This window comes from Equus przewalskii, chromosome X (assembly GCF_037783145.1).
Source record: "Equus przewalskii isolate Varuska chromosome X, EquPr2, whole genome shotgun sequence".
NCBI classification, from domain to species: domain Eukaryota; kingdom Metazoa; phylum Chordata; class Mammalia; order Perissodactyla; family Equidae; genus Equus; species Equus przewalskii.
Window position 1 is genome coordinate 59131122 of NC_091863.1, and position 22900 is coordinate 59154021.

The window sequence follows — 22900 nt, forward strand, 5'->3', positions numbered from 1 at the left end:
AATTCTCCCCACCTCGGAGACATGCCTGGAGTCTTGAACTGCACTTAAGCACATGGCTCACTGTTTTAGTTGAAAAGTGCACAGCTCTGTTCTTGAGCAATCAGCTGCCAGCAGTTGTCACCACAAGACACTTGACATTTTGGAGGTCCACCCAGATCAGCCCCCATTCTCGAGAGGAGAAGTCTCAGAGGTAAGACATCATCAATCCTAGCAGAGCCCAACCATCGAGTGCCTAACACTCCAGAAACTGTCCACATACTGAACAATTGCCTTTTGGGGAATAAAAACCATGGCAGAAGCCAAGGAGCCTCAGGAAAGCCAACGGTTCTTGCTTGATTTTTAGAGTAGACTTATCCTGAGGAGGATATACTCCAGCAGTCTTGGTGGTACTGATTTCATATTTGTCTTCTTTTACTCATATTGAAAACCTAAAGACTTTCTGCTTCTTTGACTTCTGTTTATCCCAGGATTATTAGAGTGAGATACCTGTTATGATGTCTGTAATTTACCTTAAAATGCTAAAGCAGAGACAGTGTGATATTCTGTGTGATTAGCTTAAATATACACTCTGAGCATAGGCAGTGTCCTTAATCAAGACCTCTCTCTGAAAAGCCATACTCCAGAGATGGCTACCACAGCTATCAACTTCAGCTATCACTACCTCCTTTTAACACCAGAGGCTATAATAATTAGCATAATAAATGTTAGAAATAAGTTTTCATTGGCGAAAACAGAGGCATGTTCACTTATACAATAGTTGTTAAAAATGGGTTTTTATTGGTGAAATTAGTGGTATTCAAAAGTTGTGGACAGACTAGAATATTTTAGCTTCTGCCAGGTATTTAAAAACTAGTAGTCTCTGCTTTTAGGGATGGTACTCTCCGCCTGATTCCTAAAGGATCTTTGGTCCTGCTGCTGTTCCCAGATAGTTCTTGGTCCCCTGGCCCCGATAAATGGTTAATTGAATCTGTGGCTGGGATATCATCACATTCGCCTCGGGTGAACCTTTCATGCAAAAAGACCCAAAATGGACAGAGATCTGAAATATCACTGAGCTTCTAGGACAGGTTTTATGGCTGTTTTGCGCCTGCCTGCTAAGCAACAAATGTTTATATGTGTGGCAAATTTGGGTCTGATACTTGCTTTTATTCCAAATTGGCAGCAAGGTTGTGGGGAGGTGGCAAACCCCCTCACCTTCCTTCAACTATTGGTTACTACCGAAACCTACCCATAAAACTTAATAGTTGCACATGATCAGATTTGTTTAAGTCAGTTTGCCACAGGATCCTAAGAATGCAAAGAAGCAGCTGTAATGGTCGGATCTCCATAAAGCTCTGAAAATCCTAAGAGCAACAAAAATTCTGAAGGGAAGATACTGAACTTAGTAGCAAACGGCAGCCTTTGTCACATGAGAAATCAAGGTATCTAGATGTCAGGTGAGGAGACCTGCAACTTGTGGTTCTTGGTCTTCATTGGGAAGGACTTTTCTATGGCATAATCTCTCAAGATGGATCTTCTTGAAAAACCTACATTTCAAATCCTTGAAATCATAGAGAATTAATAAGCCTTTCACAGCTTTAGCTAACCCACACATCTTTTAAAGTCTAAAATCTCTGAACAATGATTGATAGAATAAAACCTTCTCTGCATATTTAAGTGCCAGGCATGTTACACACATTAGCTCTTTTAATTCTTTATTTTATAAAGCTTCAATACATGGTTGTGTATCCTAGTTGTTGGTTTTTAGTTCTCTGTGTGAGCTGCCATCACAGTATGACAAGTGACAGACAGGTAGTGTGGTTCCACCACCAGAAAATGAACCCAGACCACGGCAGTGAGAGTGCCAAATCTTAACCACTAGACCACTGGGGATGGCTCTCTTTTAATTTTAAAAAAATAAAAACCTTCAAGGAAAGTGAAGCTCAGAGAAGTTAACATGACTCATCTGGAGTTCTGTGGCCTGTAGATGACACAGCTAGGGTTTAAGCCTCATTTGTCTGACTCTTTCTGCACCACACAATGCTGCCTCTCAGCTTTTGAAAAGATAATGGGTGGATAAAAGGGAAAAAGTCAGACAAGGAAGGAGCATGCATACGCAAAACAGTCCTGTGTTGCTGCAAAGTCACTCTAACTCACCTCTCAAAAACTTTGCTATAGTGAGCGATCATGGGGAATGAAAAAGAATCAAAAGACCCACTAATGTGGAACCACAGCATCTCTGGTATACATAGCACTGGGTAACGGTGTTGCTAACTCACTCTGAGACCTTCAGACAATTTTATATATATATTTATAAATTTATTTCTTTATATATATAATATTATCACAGTTTAATCTCACAATCACTAAGAGGTAGCTTCAATTGTTGTTTCAACTTTACAGCAGAAGAGACAGAATTGGAGAGGATTAAATGCCTTGCCTAAGGTCACGCAGCCAGGGACAGAGCCAGGAGTCACACTCAGATCTGTCTGATTCCACATGCAGTCCACTCCACTGCTGATCAACCCTGTACCTGATGTCTCACACCTTCTACAAATTCACTTTCAGACTCAGAGAGAGCCTGAGACCCACCAGTTATAGTGTGTATTTAATTTCAAGACTTTCAGCCCCAGGGATGGCCCAGCCCCAAACCTGTGCTGGAGGGCAAGTCATCCTGCCCCACGCAAGCAGCGAGCTGGCCCCAGTTATGGTTTAGGGGGCTGAGGAATTCCTCTCAAAAATCCTCTTGGGATTTTCTCTCTCTCTCTCTCTTACTGTTTTTTTCCAGGTTGGGGTCAATAGGTTAAGCACTCTCTGCTTTGGAAATCTTTAAGGCACTTGAAAAGACAAAGCTTTTTATATCTGCAGAAGAAGAGACTCCTGTCATATTAAGAGAAACCATGAGTGTTGGTCTCACCATTGAACCATCTGAGCCTTGCTGGCCTCCCCCGGTTCTCAGCTCTTCCCTCCCCGACAAGAGTATAACCATCCCCTCATCCACACTTGGTTCAAGAGAAAGTCAGAATTTTACAAATAGTTTCATGGTCATTGCTTTGAATTACACAACTTCTTGTGTAAATGATGACATTACAAAATTTAGCTTTAAAGCAGTTGTTTTATGGCCAGCCAAGTCATGATACTGTCATCTCATCTCACACCACGGTGACCTCATCCTCCACTGTGGGCCTGAGACGCTAATCAAGAAAGGCCTGGGTTTGAGGAGGTCTAGACAGTCAGAAGCCAGTGAAGCCAATGCCCTGAGAGGACAATTTTGTGCTTCTTCCTTGAGGTGGTGGGGAGGGGGATGAGGAAACCTAAGCCTCTGGACCCTGCTGCAGAGATTTGGAGCAGTAGCATGGCTGTCAGGTTGTCTGGGCAGCACTGTGATGACCTGTCCAGCTCCGTGCCCCTTCTAAGGCCACCCAGCCCTCACCAATAGGTTTCTCCCTCTCATTTCTACAAAACCCGGAGTCTGGGATTCATTCTGTCCTGAATCAGGGGGAAATATAAGATTATCTCCATCCATACCTCACCAGCTGAGGCTCAAGTAAGTGGCTTCTGGCCCTGCTCTGATTTCATAATTCCAGTTCCAGTAACTGGGCTCTTGTCCCTCCCCATATGTATAAGTACCCACCTTGTACCCAGTCCCTGTGATTGGGCTCCTGTCTTATTCCCTCGATATCTGAGGCTCTGCGGTTCCCAGGTATTCAAATTCTTCCAGCACTGAAGGAAGAGGGGGCTTCCTTGACAATCCCTCCAATCCCTATCCAACCTGGGTCCTTTCTGGTAATTGGAGTCCTTTGGAATTTTAAAATGTACACATTTCAATTTTAGATGTTATCAGTTGGCTCCCTGGTAGGAAAGATTAAGAAATCAGCACTCAGTTATCCTAGATGAATAAGGCCTAGAGACCTGTTGTACAGCGTAGTGATCATGGTTAATAATTCTATCTTGTATACTTAAAATTTTGCTAAGAGGGTAGACCTTATGCTGTGTTCTTATCACCAAAAATAATAGTAATAATAATAAAAAATAAAGAGGATGGGAGGAAACTTTTGCACATGCTTGATATGTTTACAGCATAGATTGTGTTGATGGTTTCATGGGTATATATTTATCCCCAAACATATCAAGTTGTATTTATTAAATACAGTTTTTTGTATGTCAATCATGCCTCAATAAAGTTTCTAAAAAGTCAGCACTTATTCATTTCTGCCTATTTTTTTTCCAGTCGCCTCCTTATTTCTGTTAGTCATATTAATATGTTTACTTTGTCTGGATTTCTAACCTATTGGTAATGTGTCCCTGTCACCTGCAGCTGTACCTCCCTGGGCCTGTTGTTGAAACCTCCCCTTCCACTGACTCTGCTCCCCTTGGGTGTATCTCTCCTTGAGTTCTGCTCTGAGGCAATTCTGGCATCGCCATCCCCGGCCTCCAGCAGGTCCTGGCCAGGCTCCTTCACTCTGGGCCTCATGTTCTGCTCTGAGGTGACGCCAACAGGGGCTGGGAGCTCCCTCGTGCTCCAGGCTGCCCTGAACCATATGTGCTATGTAGGTACCATCCAGGCTCCCTTGAAATGAATTTTTACCAATAAATTAAAGAAAACCAGAGGAAATAACATGTACCCAAGAGACCAGAAATCTAATGGTTTACAGAACAAACTTACATCTAATATAGATTGGATTGGATGGCAGTGTATAGGGTCATTTAGATATCTTTTTGTGCTCTACTCTCTCTCCCAAATCCTTTTTTGAGAGTTGCTTTGCTTTGCTCCAGGGATTTCCTACTCTCCACAGGAGAGGGGTTCAGCCCTAGTCACAACCTCCTATTAAAAAAGACAGTGAACTGATAAGTAGCTAACAATTCATTCTCAAGGGGAAAAGGACCCTATTTCAGCTTTCCGTGCCTCCTGCCACTGAGCAAGACTCTGACCCAGGCCTAAGCAGGCCAGAATCCTGGCAGCCTCCAGACCTTTACTCATGCCCTCCTCCCAGCTGGAATGCCACTTCTCCTCCACTCCATTTATCTGAACCTTGCTCATTCCTCAAAGCTCCTCTCTTGCTCTCCTATCACCTCCTCCAGGAAGCATACCTGTATTCTGCTTCTCAACCTCCCACAGCACTTAAAATCTACACCACACAATGCAGTACTTAACTCATCAAACTCTTTTTTTTATTTTTATGCTTTTTTTTCTTTTTCAAGTAATTTTATTGGGATCACAATGGTTTATAACATTGTATAATTTGGGGTGTACATTATTGTTTATCAATTTCTGAACACACTTCATTGTGTTCACCCACAGTAGTCTAATTTTTATCCAGGACGATACGTACGTGCCCCTTTACCCCTTTCGCCCACCCTGCAACTCCCTTCCCCTCTGGTAACCACTAATCTGGTCCCTTTATCCACGTGTTTGTTATCTTCCACATATGAATGAATTCATGCAGTGTTTGTCTTTCTCTGTCTGGCTTATTTTGCTTAACATCATACCTTCAAGTTCCATCCATGTTGTTGCAAATGGGACAATTTTGTCTTTTTTTCTGGCTGAGTAGTATTCCATTGTATATACATACCATATCTTCTTTATCCATTCATCTGTAGAAGGGCACTTGGGTTGCTTCCACATCTTGGCTATTGTGAATAATGCTGCAATGAACATAGGGATGCATAAATCTCTTTGGGCCATTGATTTCAAGTTCTCATCAAACTCTTAATCCCTGTTGCTTCATAATAAGCTAGCTTAAGCTCCACAAGAATCCTTCTTGACTTCCCCTGGGACATTTAACATAAGCCTGAGCCTGTGGTTGGGGCTCAGCAAAGACACACTGGAGACACTTGTTCTAGAAACAAAATCAGGGGTTTCCATTCTTTTTCCATAACTGACTAGAAAATGGAGTGCTCAGATGCAGCCATTAAAAAACTAGCATCCTGGGGAGCAGCTACCAAAGCCACCACAGTCATTCCCCGGTCATTGATTCAGAGTGTTAGAGCAGAAAGGAATCTTAATCATTTACTCCCAGGCTTTTAAACCAAGGTATGGATACCCCTGGGGGTCCATGGCAGTGTGCCAAGGGGGTCCACACAGCCACAGGATAAACATGGCATGCTTTCTTAGAGTGTCAGTTTTACTTGAGTATAAGAAATTTAAGACATTTCTGTATTAAAACAAGTATGGCCATATCATGGAGGAGAATGCAAATTTTGCACACATTTTTAGGAAAAACACGAGGCTTCAAAGACACTTTGGGCTTGCAGCAGGCTGCTTTGGGTTATCCCATCCACCCCCCCACCCCTCCCCCTACCTGTGTTGGGTATTTCATTTTCCCTCTCCCCTGTCATTAGGGTTACTTCAGATAAAAAATAAATAAAAGTTTGAGAAGATTGATCTAGTCCAGCCCCTTCTCTTCACAGTTAGAAAAACTGAGGCCCACAGATGAGAGATCATTTGGGCAAAGCTCCAGACAGTGAGTTCAGCAAGAGCTGGGACCACAACCCACTTCCATTAGAATGTACATTTCTTTCTAGTGACGTGCTCAGGTGACTACTGACTGCAAACTACACTTCCTTGCTAACTCTGTTCCACTCCTTATACCCTTCGACATTTTGTTTTCTTTGCCAAGGGCTATACACCTATCCTTAGGGAAGCCTCTGGCACCAGCAGCTCTGAGAGCAGCCCAGAACCTTTAGTCTCTTTCTATAGCTTCAAACACAGTGAGTAATGTTGCCTTTCCCAGAAATTAGAGTGTAGCTGATGAGATTCAAACCCCTCACAGAAACAGGATAAAGTCTGCAGCGGTAGGGAGAGAGAGGCAAAGAAGGGAGGAGGTCCTGCTAATTGGAGGCCACAGCCAGGAAGCAAAGAGCTGATCTTAAGACTCTGCTTTTTCCCTTCATTTATGCAAGAAAGAGATACTATAAGGCCGCTTCAGCAAGGCTGCCAGGAAACTGGGCCCTCAGAGGACTGACTTCCCTATCTCCTGGAGTGAATCTGCCCTCAGACTATGGGACTAAAATAATCATCTCAGGTTAAAAAAAAAAAAGGAAATGCCTTTGGATTCAAATGAACTCAGCTTCACACATGTCATGTGTACTCTTCGTGCAAATTAGCAGGGGCTGCCTGTAGAGTCACATACTTACATCCACTTATGCACACTTTAAACCCACAGCTCTTGGTGTTACACAGACATATGCAAATTCTTCTTCACACTGTTGCAAATACAAACACAAGTACACATTTATCTTGGGAAAACTAATACAACCATAGTCTCTGCCCACACTTCTCCCGCAACACCCAGCCCCAGACACACACAGCCACCGTTGATACCCACATTCACAGTCACACCACACCAGGTTGAGAAGTGACCCAGGTTGTCAGGGTTAAAGCCACATTCCACAGTGTCCCATTCCTCTCAGAGAACTAACAGATCATTTCACAAAAATGTCATCACCTGTCAACTAATGGCAAGTTACAGCCAGAATAAATGGTCCATTACCGACCCCCACTACAGGTAGGCTCACCAGAGAATGATAGCAGAGACAAAGGAGACTTGTGGCTCAGTGTCACTGCAGGAGACTGACCAGACAGGTAAGATGGGGGCTCATTCCAGCCAAAAAGATTTCCTTTCCTCTCTGGGCCCTAGAGCTGCAGTGGGGAGATCAGAAGGCAGTCTGGCTTTTTGCAGACTTCTCAAATTCTAGCTACAAATCGCCTAGGGGAAAAAAAAAAGACTGATCTTTTAACCTGGATTTTCCTTGTCTGGAAGAGGATTGGGTCATGTTATAATACTTTCTCTCTTGCAAAAAGCCCCAACACTTTTTGCAGTAGTGTAGTTACCAACAGCATGGTCTCTGGAGCCACTCTCCAGGTCTGAATTTCCACCCCACCACATACAAGCTGTATGACCTTGAGCAGATTACTTAACCTCTCTAGCCTTCAGTTTCGCCATCTCTTAAGAATTGGAATACTGTAATAATATCTACCTTGTGGTGGTGTGATGCGATTTAAATGTAAGGCACTTAGATAACTCCTGGCACTTAGGATGCTCAATAAATGTAATTATACAAATGAGCAATTTTCTGTTTTCCTCAGGCCTCTACTCCCTCGCTACCTGCTTGCCCACACAGAGGTGACAGGCCATCTTAATCCCAGAGACAATACGACTGGCCCAATATCACACAGAAAGAGTAATAGGATTGGAATTGATTGCTTTGGGGTGACTCGGCCAGTGTACTCATCTATTTCATTTCTCCCTTTGGAAAAAATGAGCATAGTTTGAGGCAACCTCGAGAGAAAATATGACTGGGACCAGGCAGGATGTAAATAATATTAAAAACAATGACCACTTAATATGTGCCAGGCACAGTTTTAAGTGCATTCTGTGCATTATTCCATCCAAACTTCACAGCAACCCTGTGAGGTGATGACTATCATCAGCATCTGCATCGCACTGAACAGGAAACCGAGGCTCCAACACCTCGAATGGTTTCAAGCTGGGATTTGAATCCAGGCAGTCTGACACCAGAGATGGAGTGTGCAACCGCCACTCTATACTGCTGTCTGCAAGGAAAGCAGAAGGGGAGGGGAAGCAGGAACAAAGGACAAAGGAGCAATACAAGTTCTTTTTGAACTAAACAGACTGAAGCGTTGTGTGTAGCGTTGTGGTTAGGTCCTAACTGAAGATCAAGGGTTTAAGTCCTACCTCTGCTGCTAGTTATTGAATATATTTGGGCCTCAGTTTTCTCGTCTGTAAAATGGGAATAAAACTGTTTCTTAGAGTTGTGATAAGGCTTAGGGATCCTGCAGGTAAAGCACCCAGGGCAATGCTTAACCCAAGGTAAGTGCTCAGTAAATAGAGAAACTGATGGCATTAATTGCACTGCCTGCAGGATCTGCCTAGCGGTACAGCTTAGGCAGGAAAAAACATTTATAAACCGTCAGGAAAGTGAAGAACTGGGCAGAGCAACAATTCCAGACATCCTTTCTCATGCCCTGGGCGTGTTGGGGTGGAGGGGAGCACCAGCATTATTGGCATCGCTGTCTCCTTCCTCAAGGAATAGATCCCAGCAGGTTGCCCTCAGCCTCTGGTCACTCATAGCCTGAATCAGAACTCTCCTTGTTCCTAAGGAGTTTTGTTTGTCCGTGTCCTTTTCCCATCGATTGCTTTATTGTTCACATCAAACCTTGTGAGGTATTGGGTAAAGGAGGACAAAATCTCACATGTGTTGAGTGTCTTCCATGTGCCAGACAGAATGCTGGGTACTTTCCATCAGTGATTCCATTTCATCCTCACACCACTGCTGTGAAGGGGTATGGTTATCTGCACTTTACAAATGATGTACTGAATCCAGTGAAGGTTGCTCCTTTTTTAATGGACATTTTCCTCTCATCCCATATGTCCAGCATGACCCTGGCCCCAGGTTGTGTCCTGCTGAGGATTTTCTGTAAACTGAAATATTCTGAAATCTCGCTGTCCTCAACACGCCAACCTATGCTTAATTCCAAGGCCCATAAATTGGGACCAATTCTCCCCCAGTGGCTCTGAGATTAAACTAAGACTCTGCTCCTCCATCAGCTGTATGATTCTGTGCTAGTCACTTAACTTCACCTCTAAAATAGGGCTAATGGCACTTCCTACTCCGCAAGGTTGTGAAAGTTAAATAACTTTCATGAAAGTGCCCCACCAATTGGGACACTTCATGGAAACATTATTTAAAACAGAACCACCAATCAGCTTAATCTCAAAAGAGCCCCAGAAGGGCGATGGAATGCTTGTATCTCTGACCTTCGATCAGGTAGGACTTCAGATCTGCAACTGTGGTTGGTGACTTGGGGAATGTTGGGGGACAAAGAATGCAGAAATTCCCTGAAGTGACCGTGGAGGAAATGGCCTTTCACCATTATCGACGTATGGTTTATATCATCATAGAGACATCCAAATTCTTTACATCAGATACTTCTCAAAGCAGTTTCATCTACATTACTTCTGACATTCACTAAAACCCCCATGAATTAGTCTTTACCAACTAAAGTTGTTCCACTTGCTTTGTTACTATTTTCCCCTTCCCAGAAGTGGCCCATCTGAATTTGCAAAATCCTTCCCATCTTCCCTTTAAGGCCCATCTACTACAAAGGCCACCTTGGTCCAGAACCCAGCCCTAAACGCCCACATCAGTCTCCTCTCTGCTTTGCGAATCCACACAGCACTGTGCACCTTCTACTGTACATTCATGTACTTTTTTTTTTAAAGACTGGCACCTGAGCTAACATCTGTTGCCAATCTTTTTTTTTTTTTATTTCTTCCTCTTCTCCCCAAAGCCCTCCAGTACATAGTTGTATATTCTAGTTGTAGGTCCTTTTAATTTGTGCTATGTGGGACACCACCTCACCATGGCCTGAGGAGCGGTGTCATGTCCCTCCCAGGATCCGAACCGGCGAAACCCTGGGCCACCGAAGCAGAGCGCAGGAACTTAACCACTCGGCCACGGGGTCGACCCCTGTATACTTGTCTTAACCTCTGCCCCGCCTCCCCCACCTTCTCACTAAATCCACAAACTCTTCAAAGGGAAGAATGAAGAAGGAAGGAAGGATTTCTTTGTTGTTTTATGCCAGTCACATTTTAAAAAGCTTTTAATTATGGGAAATTTCGTGTGTGTTTATATACAGAGGGAATATATAATCAACACCCATGTACCCATCACCCAGCGTCAACAATTAGTAACACACGAACAATATTATTGCATCTCTACCTCCACTCCTTCTGCCTTCTCACTCTGGGTTATTTTAAAGCAAATAGTCCATCATTTCCTCTGTAAATACTCCAATGTGGAAGCCATCTTTTGCATTTCTGTGTCCCCTACAATCGGAAGATCATTTTCATCTGTGTTCCCTCCTACTGTGAGCACATCAGATTATTTCTGAGCACCTACTATGTGCCAGACCTTGTGCTTGGCTCTGAAGCTTCTGTCTGAGCTAGAGAGGCACAACAGAACCAAGTCACGATCTTCCAAACCAAGCATCGCTACAGTTCCGGAGAATGAGCACCGAATGCAAGCGGGAGCCCAGGAGCAGGACCTCACATTGCACTAACTGAATTGAGGTGAATAGGTTTTCTCCTCCCGCGGAAAACCTGAGTTCAAACTCTCCGCGAGACACGGGTTCTCCAGCAGGAGGCGCTGCAAAGGCGGGGCGGGGTGTCCTCACTATGTTGAGCTTCTGCGGGAGCCAGGAAAGCGGCCAGAGCCCGCAACGTGTGCAAACTGCAGGCAACAACGCAGTTTAATAGGAGAGCAGGACGCTGAGCGCCAGGTCTTAAGAGGGGCCCCAAGGTTTAGGTGCCGGGCAGGGGCGCGGGGGCGCGGGGCAGGCCGGCACCTGCTCCCCAGGTCTTCTCGATGCTGCCCGTTGCCCTTACTGCCGCCAGTTCCCTCCCCAACTGCCGCTCTTGCTGATGGAGTATCTCCGAGCTGGGCACAGGATAGAGAGAGGAAACACCTGTTTCCAACAAGAAAAGAGGTGCGGGAAGCCCCCACCAGGCTTCTAATGGCCTCTCATCGAGCCTGCTCTGGAGAGCCTTGTAAAAGCGCGCCCAGAAAGCCAGTGGGGATCATTTTTCAAAAAGATCGCTATTTCTTATTCCCCCCTCCTTTTCTTAAGCCGTAACGTCCCTTAAAAAATGTCTTCTTTTCTCTGTGGGGTTTCCCGCTCCTCTCAGATCCCTTAAGACCCCCGCCTTGGTGCCTGCAGGGACGGCCACCACCCCCAGTCCCAAATTTTGCGACTATATTCGCTTCTGGATTTTTCACTTCCGCAGCCCCCTGCCGACCTACAGGTGGGGAGCGGGGCTGGGGGGCAACAGAACAAAGAGACCAGAGAGCCCCTGTCCCGGGCCAGGCGCCCCTGCTGCAGCCTCCCACCAGCTGGGGCACAAGAGGGGCTCGAGAACGCGTGAAAGCCCTCGCCCCAGTCTCATGCCACTGTCCAAAGGCCAGCAGCCCGAGGACACGTGGGAGGTGGGGACTGCCCCGCTCAGCAGACAGACCTCCACGCCACAGGCCTGAGTGGCAGTGGGCGCCAACAGCCTCCACGCACTGGGCTCCGTTATTTCATCAGCAGTTTCAGAAAAACCTGCCAAAAGCAGTTATGCCTCACTGCAATGTGTAGCTTTTTCCTGCCATTTTTTTCATAATAAAAGAGAGTGAAGCTCGCGCTGGCTCTCTCCCCCCTCCACCCCCCTCTCCCAAAAAGAGCCAAATGGATACGAGAAGGGGGGAAAAAAAAGAACCCACACACCAATCTCCGAGGGCATGCCAGTGAGGTGTGGCTTGTATTTAAATATCCAATATGTCAATGTAAGGGGAGTGGGTATGTATATAAAGTGCCGTTTGCATCTGATAGCTCGACGAAGCCAGCTATGAGAGGCCTAGGGAGATGGATGCGGAGGGGAAGCGGCACTTTGATTGCGAGTAAGGTCAGGCGCGGGCTGCCCCACGCTCCCCGCCGCTGAGAAGTTCCTTGGACGCGAACAGACGTCGCCGGCAGCTCGGCAGAGCGCAGAGCGAGCGAGCGAGCGAGCGCCGCCGAAGCGCCCGCGCCCGCGGCGGGGAGAGGCAGTTCACGCCCCGCGGCCCCGGCTCGGCCCCGCGCGCCCCGCCATGGCGGAGGTGGGGGGGGTCTTCGCCTCCTTGGACTGGGACCTGCACGGCTTCTCCTCCTCTCTGGGGAACGTGCCCTTAGCTGACTCCCCGGGTTTCCTGAACGAGCGCCTGGGCCAGATCGAGGGGAAGCTGCAGCGCGGCTCGCCCACAGACTTCGCCCACCTGAAGGGGATCCTGCGGCGCCGCCAGCTGTACTGCCGCACCGGCTTCCACCTGGAGATCTTCCCCAACGGCACGGTGCACGGCACCCGCCACGACCACAGCCGCTTCGGTGAGGACGCGGCGGGGAGGGACGGGAGGCGCGCGGACGGCGCGCCGGGGAGCCGACGGATGGGGCTCCGGCCTGGGGCCCGCGGACCGCCCGCAGCTCGGTGCCGTCCGGGCCCGTGGAGGCGCGAGGCCGCCGGGGACGCGGGGCAGGCGGAACGCGACGGTGCGGACTTGAGCCGTGCGGCGTCAGGGTGCCTGGCTCCCTCGGACGCGCTCGGGAGGGGCGGTGGCGCCTTGAGGTGCGGCCTCTCCTCTCCCCACTCCCCCCTCCCTCCCCTGGGAGCGAGGGGATCGGTCTGGGACCTGGACGCCGCGCTTCGCGTGAAAGCAGGTGGCACTGGGAAAGGTGTAGGAGCGCCCGCCGAGGAGGCCGAGCCTCGAGGGCAGCAGGGTTGTCGCGACCTTTCGCCTGGAGCGGGAGCCTTCAGGGGCCGTGGAGGTGGTGGGCGGGCGGCCCGCGCCGGAGTCGCTTTTTGCTGGGGAGGACGCGCAGCTGTGGCACCTGCCTGCCTCCGGGTTGCTCTACCCAGAGTGGGAGCCAATCCAGGCAGCACGGCGTGAGCTGAGTATTGGAGAAACTAGGAAAGCTTCCCAGTGTCCACTGTGTCAGGGCACAAGCCCCGGGGCAGCTGTTGCCCGGAGCTACCTCTGAACTCCTTGCCTCGGTGAGGAAAGGGTCCCGGGCCCACTCCCGGCCCCAGAAACAGGTGTCTCCCAGGCCCAGGACAGGAAACCTCCAACCTCCAGCCAGGATTTTCTCTGCCCGCCACTCTGCAGGTTGTTCAAAGGACGCAGGTGCCTGTCTCACACGCAGAACACAATTAGTATAAACCTTGATCTGGGACAGAGATCATTAGGTTTCTAAGCAAGTGGGTTCACTCTTCAGTAATCTGGCCTTTTTTATTTTGAATTTCCTATTCCCTACTAAACCATTATTCAGGTGCTGTGACAGCTACCCTTCCTTGGGTCCCTTGTCTCCCAATGCCCTCTACTTCTGCCCAAGGACCTTGTGGCCCAAGGACACCTTCTATCACTAAACCAGTAAGACGCTTTGCCCACCCTCAGGCATGATACAATTCCCTTCTTTTTCCCACCCTCCCCACTCCTCCCAAACCTCACCATCCTCCTATTCCTCATGCCTTGTGAGAGCTGCATCTGGAGTGCACAGTAAAAAGGGCAGCGGGGGGAGGGGGGAGTGCGGAGGCCAGTTCCTGGGCAAGGCCAAGTCGAGCAAACAACTTAGGGCCAGGACTGGTCTTCCTTGCTGGGAGCAAGCAGGAACCCTAATGAGGTCTATGTCATCTTAGAAAAATGCATTCACAAAGCTGGAGTACAGTAAGTTTTGCGTGGGGTGGGGGCAATAGAGGGGTGCAGGTGTCTGTATAAACTTGCAGCAGGTCCTCAAAAGGGTGATAAGGTGGGGGTAGGAGGGAGTATTAACTTGGCTCCTTTCCCTTCTATTGCTTGTGACTTTGCAGTCCCCTTTTGTTCCTCCTCAAAAGGAATGAGACTCCCGCTCTGGCCTCAGAGCCCCCCAAAGTCTCCCAGAAATGGCCTATAGATATTGGAGTAGCTCATTCCTGATATATAAAAGAAAAATGATGAAATGATGCAGAAATGTGTGGTGGGGGCAGCAGAGGTGGAGAAACTAGGAGCTTGGCTCCCGGCAGCTACAAGTGTTTGTCTGACTCTGTGCCTAAACTGAGCCAATAAGCTACAAGGTCAACATAAATCAGTAATAGGCTCTTGGGATAAGTGGTTTTTAATTATCTCCCTAAGGACACATCTTGATTTCTTTTCATCTCTCAGGCCTGCTAAGGGTGTTAAGTTTAAGGAGAAACCAAAGGAAATAAAACTGGCAGGAGGAAGGGATGTTTTCACTGCTGCTTAACTGACTGCTTCATTTTTGGTTTTGCCTTTAAAAAAAAAACACACACACACACACTGCCTGAGACCACCTCTGCATCACCTCTTCCCTTCCCTCCTTCCCTGGCTTCCTGGCAGTTCCGTGTATTTTCTGTAAAGGAAATGATAACTGGTCAAAGCTGTCTCTTTGTAACCTCCCCTGCCAACTTTCAAACACACATTTACTCTTTCTCCGTTTAGCTTTTGGCAAAAAAAGAGGTGGCCTTTGAGTTTGCTCACTCTCTCCACCCTCCACGTTTGAGTTAATCAGCCAGGGTATTCAATAAATCGAAACTTTAACATTCCATAAGTGCTTTAGCAGTCAACATTCCAGCAGGGTAAAGTAGGCCAGACTTAAGATATAAAATATTATAGATTTCTGCTTGGGGGGAGGAGGTAGTCTCCAAAGGCCGTGTAAAGTAAATAGCTATTTGTTGTAATTGGAGAGCAGGGCCCCCAAGGATTACCCTGGAATCCATGTGTTCAGAGCGAGTCAGGCTGAGCCCAAGAGCAGCCTCGACTCCAAATAATAACCTGTTGGCACAGCCTATGCTCCCCCTCCCCATTCTGCGATCAGTAGCCAGGAGTATTTCAGTCTCTGCCTGGATGGTGGCGTTTACATGAGGTTCAGAGGGGTACTGACATTCCTGAGGGGCACCTGTGGACTGGCAGAGCAGAGCTTGGGAGCCAGACTGGAGGAGAGGCCTCCTGCCAGGTGGGATGGAGCAGGCTCATGCAGCTGCTTTGGTTTCTGAGCAATCTGGTTCTTATTTGGCAAGACGCCAAAGCAGCACTGTCTTGGCCCTGAAGGCCTGCAAGGATGGCTGCGGGAGTGCAGAGTTATGGAACGAGATTAAATGACACATTAGCCAGTCATCTAGCTGGGTTCCGAAGCAGTGGGGCCAGAGACAGATCCATTTTGACTGAGGCCATGGGGAGAAAGGTGTAAGAAGAGAAGTGCCTGGAAATTGTTGAGCCTGCCGTGGACAGGTCAAGATGAGGGAGAGAAGAGGGAGGTCCTGGGCCTTGAAGAGGGTGAGAGTACTGAGGACAAACTTTGTCTCCTTAATACTTTACCTCAACGCTTTGCTGTTAACACCCCTCTCCAGCTGTAGCTGGGAAAATGTGAAAATGGCTTGTTTTCTCTCTCCCTTCATGCTGGCTGGGATTCAGGAGAAAGTTTAGGAATATCTGTTCCATCATCGTGTGCCACTGGGTTCCCACAATTTGAATCCAGCTAATAGGAAAGTTGGCAAAGGGAGATGATGCCCAAAGACAGCTGGGCAGGGATGATTCCAGCTGTTGGAGACCCCCTGTTACTGGACACAACCCAAGTGACTTCCCGTATGATCTGTCCTTTGGCATCAGGGTTAACAGAGAGTTGGAGAAAAACTGTAGTGACTCAAATAGCCACACCTCTTGGGTTTCATGATTTGTTCTCACACCAGGTCTTGGACGGTGAGATCACAAGCTGCCCTCTGCTACTTAATGAGCTCAGGGTGGTCAGAGACATGAGATACTTCGAGAATGAGAGAACTAAGACTCGAAGCTCAGAAGTAATCTGCCTAAGCAAAGCAAAGCACTGAAGTCTCCCTTGGTTTTGTATCCCTCTAAGTTTAGCACCCAGAACTGAATCATGACCTGGTTTTTCGTTTCCTTGCGATACTGGCCACTCTCCTTTGAACACGCTCCTGTTTTGCCATAGCCCTCCTTAAACACAGTGGAACTGAGAACAGCACTCTCAGTGCAGTCTAACTAAGCCAGAGCAGAGTGGGGCAATCCCCTCCCTTCTGCCAGTCACTGGCCCTCTATCAGTGCAGTCTTAGATCACATTAGCTTTTTTTCCTTCTCTTTATAGTTTTCCATTAGCTCTTTAATAATTTTTAAATTTTACGTGATTAGTTTTACATTCGCTTTTTAATAATCTCATAAATCACCCATCCCGAGCTTACCTTATTCAGTCAGATTCCTTTAAGCCATTGTTGTGTATGTTTTGCCAAGCCATATCTTCTCATTCCAAAGATGGGCAGACTTGCATTTAATAAAAATGCATGGAAACGCAAAAGACCAGTACATGTTTTCAAGAAAATATACATGGCTGCCTGAAGTGGGGAGGAGGATGGGAGCAGAGTATGGAAATAAAAAGAAAGAAATAGAAAAATGAAAGGCCTCTGCACAGGCCAATTATGAAGCTAGACCATGAAACAAGGAATATGATTAGCTCAACTGTCTGCACTTGAGGCTCACCTTCCCCCAACCAAACTCCAAACACAAAACATCTTGGGTAATTGGTTTGGGGACCAAAGTGAATGACTTTACATTTATTCCAATTAAAGCCGATTTTATTGGAGTCAGCCCATTTTTCCATGCTCTTGAAATCTCTTTGGAGTTTGATTGTGTCGCGCTCTCAGCTGTATGTCTTCTGGAACTAGGGTAAGCAGTCCCCGCGACGTCCTCTTACAAGTTATTTACTAAAATGTCAAACAGGGAAGAACCAAAATCAGAACATCGTGTCCGCTAAATCAGTATCTGCTTAACCCCTACTGGCGCCAGGTATTTTCCCTTCCCCTCCTACCATTTCGTGTCGATCTCTTTTCCCAAAACTCCTTTGTTTGTACTGTCAGAGTTACTAACAACCAGACTAAGAATGAAACTTGGAGGATTTCAATGCGGAAAGCCAAAGGCCACACTCTGTGTTCCACACAATGGCAGCATAGGAACTTTCCATTCTTTGAAAGATCCGAGTGGGCCCTAAAGCCGCCACACCTGAATGCCCACCCACCAGCCCGAGTCCCTGGGGCTCTTCAAGAGACTTCCCGTTGGAGTTTTGAACCTGATTTCAAGATTAACCACTCGAAGCGATCTTTGAGGAATCAGTCTCACTCCCTATGTAGGTTATGTAGAATATTATTACCCTTAAGAATTGCATTTTTGGATACGAAGGACAGCCAGATATGAGCTCATTTCATACCTTTGGATGCCTCTGTGAGACAATCCTATCAAGTTTTGGTCTTTACATTGTAAATCATGGTTAGAGACGGGGATATCAAAGAGGAATCCAGTTGACCAGTACATCTGTATCCATATAATAGATGTGCTGTGTTAGGACAAATTTGTAAAGTCTTTGGTATCACCAGGATTTCAGTTTGGGATCCTTTTCCCCTCTTCATAGCTGATTTCTTTTTTCCTCCTACTGCTGCTGGGTAAATGAAAACATTTTCAGATCCTTACCTCTACCCTTGTCAGCTAGAGGGACATTTCTGAATGTCTGCCTTTTCCCCTTAAAGATGCAGCATCTCAAATCAGTATCAAGTCCCATGCTACCTGCCAACTCTTTGCCATGGATAAACTTACAATTCCCAAGAGAAGAGGGGAGAATGATGGGCTGCCAGCCTGGGCTGCACTGGCTGAGAGCACTCCTAGAGAAAGCTCTCACCAGGCCAAGTTTTGCCTCCTGCCATAGGCAGGAGGAATAAACTTAGTGAGTGGCCCGTGTGGCCTTTGTTGGAGTCAGCTCCAGGCAGTTGACAGCCTCATGTGGCTTTAAGGACGTGGGAGCTGAGAGGGTACAAAACAAGTTCAGCCGAGAGGACAGCGAGGTAACAGTGTGTGCTCTAGCGAGGAGGGAAATGACTTGGGGAAGATACAGAAACCTGGCCACATTCTTCCATGTGGAAGGCTGTCCTCCCATTTCTTGAAATGGTGGTATTTAACAGCAATAGTACCTACTAATTATGGAGCTGTTGTAGCCAAAGCCTTCTCATGGTCTCTTCCTCATAATATGCCTAAGAGTGGTGAGTAGAGGCAGAGATTGTTTCCCTCATTTTATACATGGAAAAACTGAGGCCCAGAGAGACTTAGTGCCTTCTCTGAGGTTCCATTCTCACTGCAAAAGATAGTTTCATCAGGTGCTTCACCAAAGGCACACAGGGCTTGCCTCCAGATGGGGATAAATGACTGGTAGCTCATAGCACCTGAACAGTTTCCTCTTAGTTTGATGTCGGTAATGGAAATGGCATTCACTTTTTGCTCTAGGAATCCTGGAGTTTATCAGCCTGGCCGTGGGGCTGATCAGCATCCGGGGAGTGGACTCTGGCCTGTACTTAGGAATGAACGAGCGAGGAGAACTATATGGGTCGGTAAGTTTAAGGTTTTCTTTTCATCGGAAGCTATTACCACCAGTGTTTGGACAATGTAAGGCAAAAGTATAAAAACATCTATCTAGCGCTTGAAAGCACTTTTGTCAACTGTAAAAGGTTAGTGTCTTCTAGCCGCTTCTTGGCTGCTCAGGAGATTGCTATATAAACTTTCACTCATTCAGCCTCCATCAAAACATAAGTTTTTCTGTGGTATATTTGCTTTCACCTTTTCTGTTAGAGGGGCAGCTAGTCTGATGATGATAGTAAGCTGTGCCGATTGATTTGTCAGTAGGTGACAGTAAGGGTTTGGGACATTAACCTCCCAAGGAGCACATCTGAATTTTAGTGGGCTCCCAGAGGAGTAGCAGACCAGCTGGCGCAAAAATAGGCAGTGGAAGAGCTGGCCTTCAGATTGTGGATTCTCAGATTAACAGCACAGTCCCTGATTTCCAGAATGCTTCAGCTGAATCCCAAAGGCCAAATGAAACAAACAAATAAAAACTGAGGGTTCCAGGGTCTGATGACAGCCCTAAGTCCCCAACCAGGACTAGGTTGGCTGCAGTGCATGTTCTCTATTCTGGAAGCTAGCCCATAGCTGGGGAATGGTGAGTGACTTTGCCGACCTTAACCCTTTCAGGGGATCCCAACTCCTGGCTTTGGCTTTTGAGTCACATCGCATGCTTTCTGGCTGCCTGTACCCCATGAAATCAGAGCACATTTTTCCCTGACACCTAAGAGATAGGCCTGTCCCCAGCACTTGGTATCGGCAACCCCAGCAAGTAGTATGGCGGCTGGATCAAGTGTGAGAAGGGACAGAGGCAAGAGACCCGGGAGCTGCCAGCTTGAAGTAGCCAGATTGGAGGAACTTTTCAAGGAGATCTTTTCTGAGCTTTCCAACTGACAGGCCTGAGACCCTTCATTAGGAGAGATCACAGCTCACCTCCCATGGAGCTTTATATAGATCTGAGGCCTTTGCCTGTCGGTTGACATGGTTGACTGTAATCTCAATGGATTTGAACATCATTAGTCGTAAGTAGGGAGAAAACTCAGGGGTACCAGCGGGGCATTGGGAGGCCATAGCAGAAGTTCTCAGGCTCAAAGAGGCAGGTGAGGCCATCTCCTCCAGTCTCCTGCCTTAAGGAAAGATCTCACCTAACACATTTTGGTGTGACTCACGAAAGAAGATGAAGGCAATACAGACAGGACTGTTGTGCTTTTTGGAAAGAACGTGCGTCAGTAATACTGGGAGATAGGACTGAAATTTTCTAATATCAATGTGCTATTGCTATTTCAGGGTTTCTCCACCAGCAAGCTGGGATGGGAGAAATAGTCATATAATGGGCTCTGCTTTATTTTCTCACCCTCACAGAAGAAACTCACACGTGAATGTGTTTTCCGGGAACAGTTTGAAGAAAATTGGTACAACACCTATGCCTCCACCTTGTACAAACACTCGGATTCGGAGAGACAGTATTATGTGGCCCTGAATAAAGACGGCTCACCCCGGGAGGGATACAGGACTAAACGACACCAGAAATTCACTCACTTTTTACCCAGGCCAGTAGATCCTTCTAAGTTGCCCTCCATGTCCAGAGACCTCTTCCGCTATAGGTAACGGACCCCTAGTGTGACCTCTGTGACCTGTGTACTCTGGGGCCACAGTTGTCTCTGCAAGCACTATACTCATAGCTTTTCAATCCTCCTTCCTATCAATTTAGATAACAGAGAAGCACTTACTGTTCAACTCGACCCAGCTGTTCCCCTGTTGTTCAAAGTGTATATCAAGGTTGGGTTATTTTGGGGAGGGATGTCAGGGGAGGGGGTGGGCTAGAGGGAATCTTGTATATACTTTTTTTCTTTACTCGTCCTTTCCCCTGAGGTGGCACAAGAAAGAATGGGGGCCCCTGCCAAGGGCCGGGGGTGTCTTGCCCCCACAATCTACCCAAATACCTTGGCAATGGGTAAATGAAAGACCAAGGAATCTGCCAAAGATGCTACCTACAGAGCTTTAAAAAAAGTCTCACTAAGAAAATCCTTGGGGCCAGAGCCCTGCTGCGAGCCGCCCTGCCCTGGCTCTGCAGAGGCCTCGTCTGTCCTGACATGCAGTTTTCCTGCCACTGGAAGTGGGAGTTGGGGTAGGTTGTAAGAAAATGATATTAAAATGTAAGCATGGATACTGTGCATAAGGACAAACTATTTATGAAATGTATATGCTATTTATTTTATATATTTATTTATTTCAAAATAATTTTATTTTTAATGAGAGATGCTATGACTGGATTTTCATCAGAAAGAATAAGGTCCTACTGAAACAGGATAAATGAGTTATTAAAGGCTTTTATTGGCAATAAAATTGTCTTTATATTGTAACCACTGTCTAATTCTATTGATTTGTACGTTTAGTAGGATTAGAAGATTGGTTAGCTGCTTTCTCTTCAACTCAGTAGAATCTCCTGATGTCAGCATCACACAGCCCAGGCTGGAAAACCCATCTCCACAGTATTAGCATCATCCAGGGGCCCCATCTGAAGTCCCTTCAGGTTCTATGACTTTAAACTTAGTGGTGAGTAAAAGCTTCAGGAAGGCCTGAACTAACAGCTCTTATGGAAGCTCCCATTTGTGCTTAGGACTAGTTATAGAGAAACCCTCCTTTGGGATTTGGTTAGGGCCTAAAGGTCAGAAACCATCATTGGTGGCTTCTTGCTTTAGATACGAAGGTGACAGGATTCAAAATAGACAGCAATCAATAGGGAGACTGATTTTTTGAGTCAGTCAACTTCCCTTCCGGAGGTATTCTCCCACCCCCTCTCCAGCACCCCACTCCCATCCCCTGCCAGTGCTTCTCCTAGAGAGTTCTGGAAAGCTGTTAACACATTTCCCTAAAGCAGTAGGTCTCAGAGTATATGGTCTCTTGGCCAGCAGCATCATCTGGGAACTTGTTAGAAATGTAAATTATCAGGCCCTACCCTAGACTGGCCAAATCAGAAACTCTTGGGGAGTGGGGCCCAGTAATCTATGTGTTAACAAGCCTTCCAGAGGATTCCTGTGAATGATCAAATTTGAAGCCTAGGGCCCTAAAGGAATGGTTTTCAAAAAGAATTGTTTTTGCAGCTGAATGGCTTATAGATAAAGTAAGTTTTAGGATAACTTTAGTCCATAAAACAAAAGTAGAGTGGCTCTAGTTGAAATGGGGGTGGCATTCCTGGAACTCCCTCTTCTCCAGAGCAGCCCCTGACATATCTTGGTTTAAAATCCCTGGCCTCTTTACTGATATTTACTGAAGTAGGAGCATAAGGTCATTTGCATTTTCAAAGTGAATGCTGTCAGGAAACAAGAACCAAAGGAATGAACGTTTCATTGGGTACTTAGGCATCATGAAGGACTGGTGGGAGAAGGCCTTGGGTTTAGAATAATTCCTCCTGGTGCTCCTCAGTCACGTCATGTAGGCATTCACTCTTTTTCCAGCTGATTGTGAGAGTGAAACAAATAGCGTAAGTAGCAGCTCACTTAACAATAAAACCCAAAAAGTCTATAAAATCTCATCCAAATCCAAATACCCAACAGAGAAACCACACGTATGAGCATATATACACAACATAGCAAGTAAGACTATATGACAAAAAGTGCCAAGTTGCTAGGGTATGTAATCATAGACTAGACTGCTCACCAGTGGAACCACCAAACGGAGCTCTCACAGGGCTAGCGTGAGCAGGGAACGTCTCCTGGAAGAGGCAGTGCCCACCGTGAAGAACCAACAGGATTTGGATAGGCAAAGAGGCTGATGGCAATGTCCGTGTTGAGCTACAGGGAAGAGACACCAGCTCTAGAGGTCTCTGGGAAAAGGATAAAAATAAGCTGTGTGACATTTTTATCACATTTTTAATGAGCATCACACCTTTATTTGAAAACCAAAATTTGATCTATGTTATCTCCTGTCAGCTACCTAGAAATTT

The 22900-nt window shown here is 46.7% G+C and overlaps 1 protein-coding gene across 1 annotated transcript; it reads left to right on the forward strand.

Moving 5' to 3' along the window:
* Positions 1-12034: 12034 nt before the first annotated feature.
* FGF16 (fibroblast growth factor 16) lies at positions 12035-21317 on the forward strand. The gene is made up of 3 exons (XM_070605789.1): positions 12035-12904; positions 18844-18947; positions 20317-21317. Exons 1-3 carry the CDS (start codon positions 12631-12633, stop codon positions 20560-20562), a joined length of 624 nt encoding a protein of 207 aa, XP_070461890.1. The 5' UTR covers positions 12035-12630; the 3' UTR covers positions 20563-21317.
* The last annotated feature ends 1583 nt before the right edge of the window (positions 21318-22900 follow it).

Coding starts and splice junctions, on each gene's coding strand:
- FGF16 (XM_070605789.1), top strand. CDS start 12,631: ATGGCGGAGGTGGGGGGGGTCTTCGCCTCCTTGGACTGGGACCTGCAC. Junction 12,905..18,843: donor CCACGACCACAGCCGCTTCG/GTGAGGACGCGG, acceptor TTTTTGCTCTAG/GAATCCTGGAGTTTATCAGC. Junction 18,948..20,316: donor GAGGAGAACTATATGGGTCG/GTAAGTTTAAGG, acceptor TCACCCTCACAG/AAGAAACTCACACGTGAATG.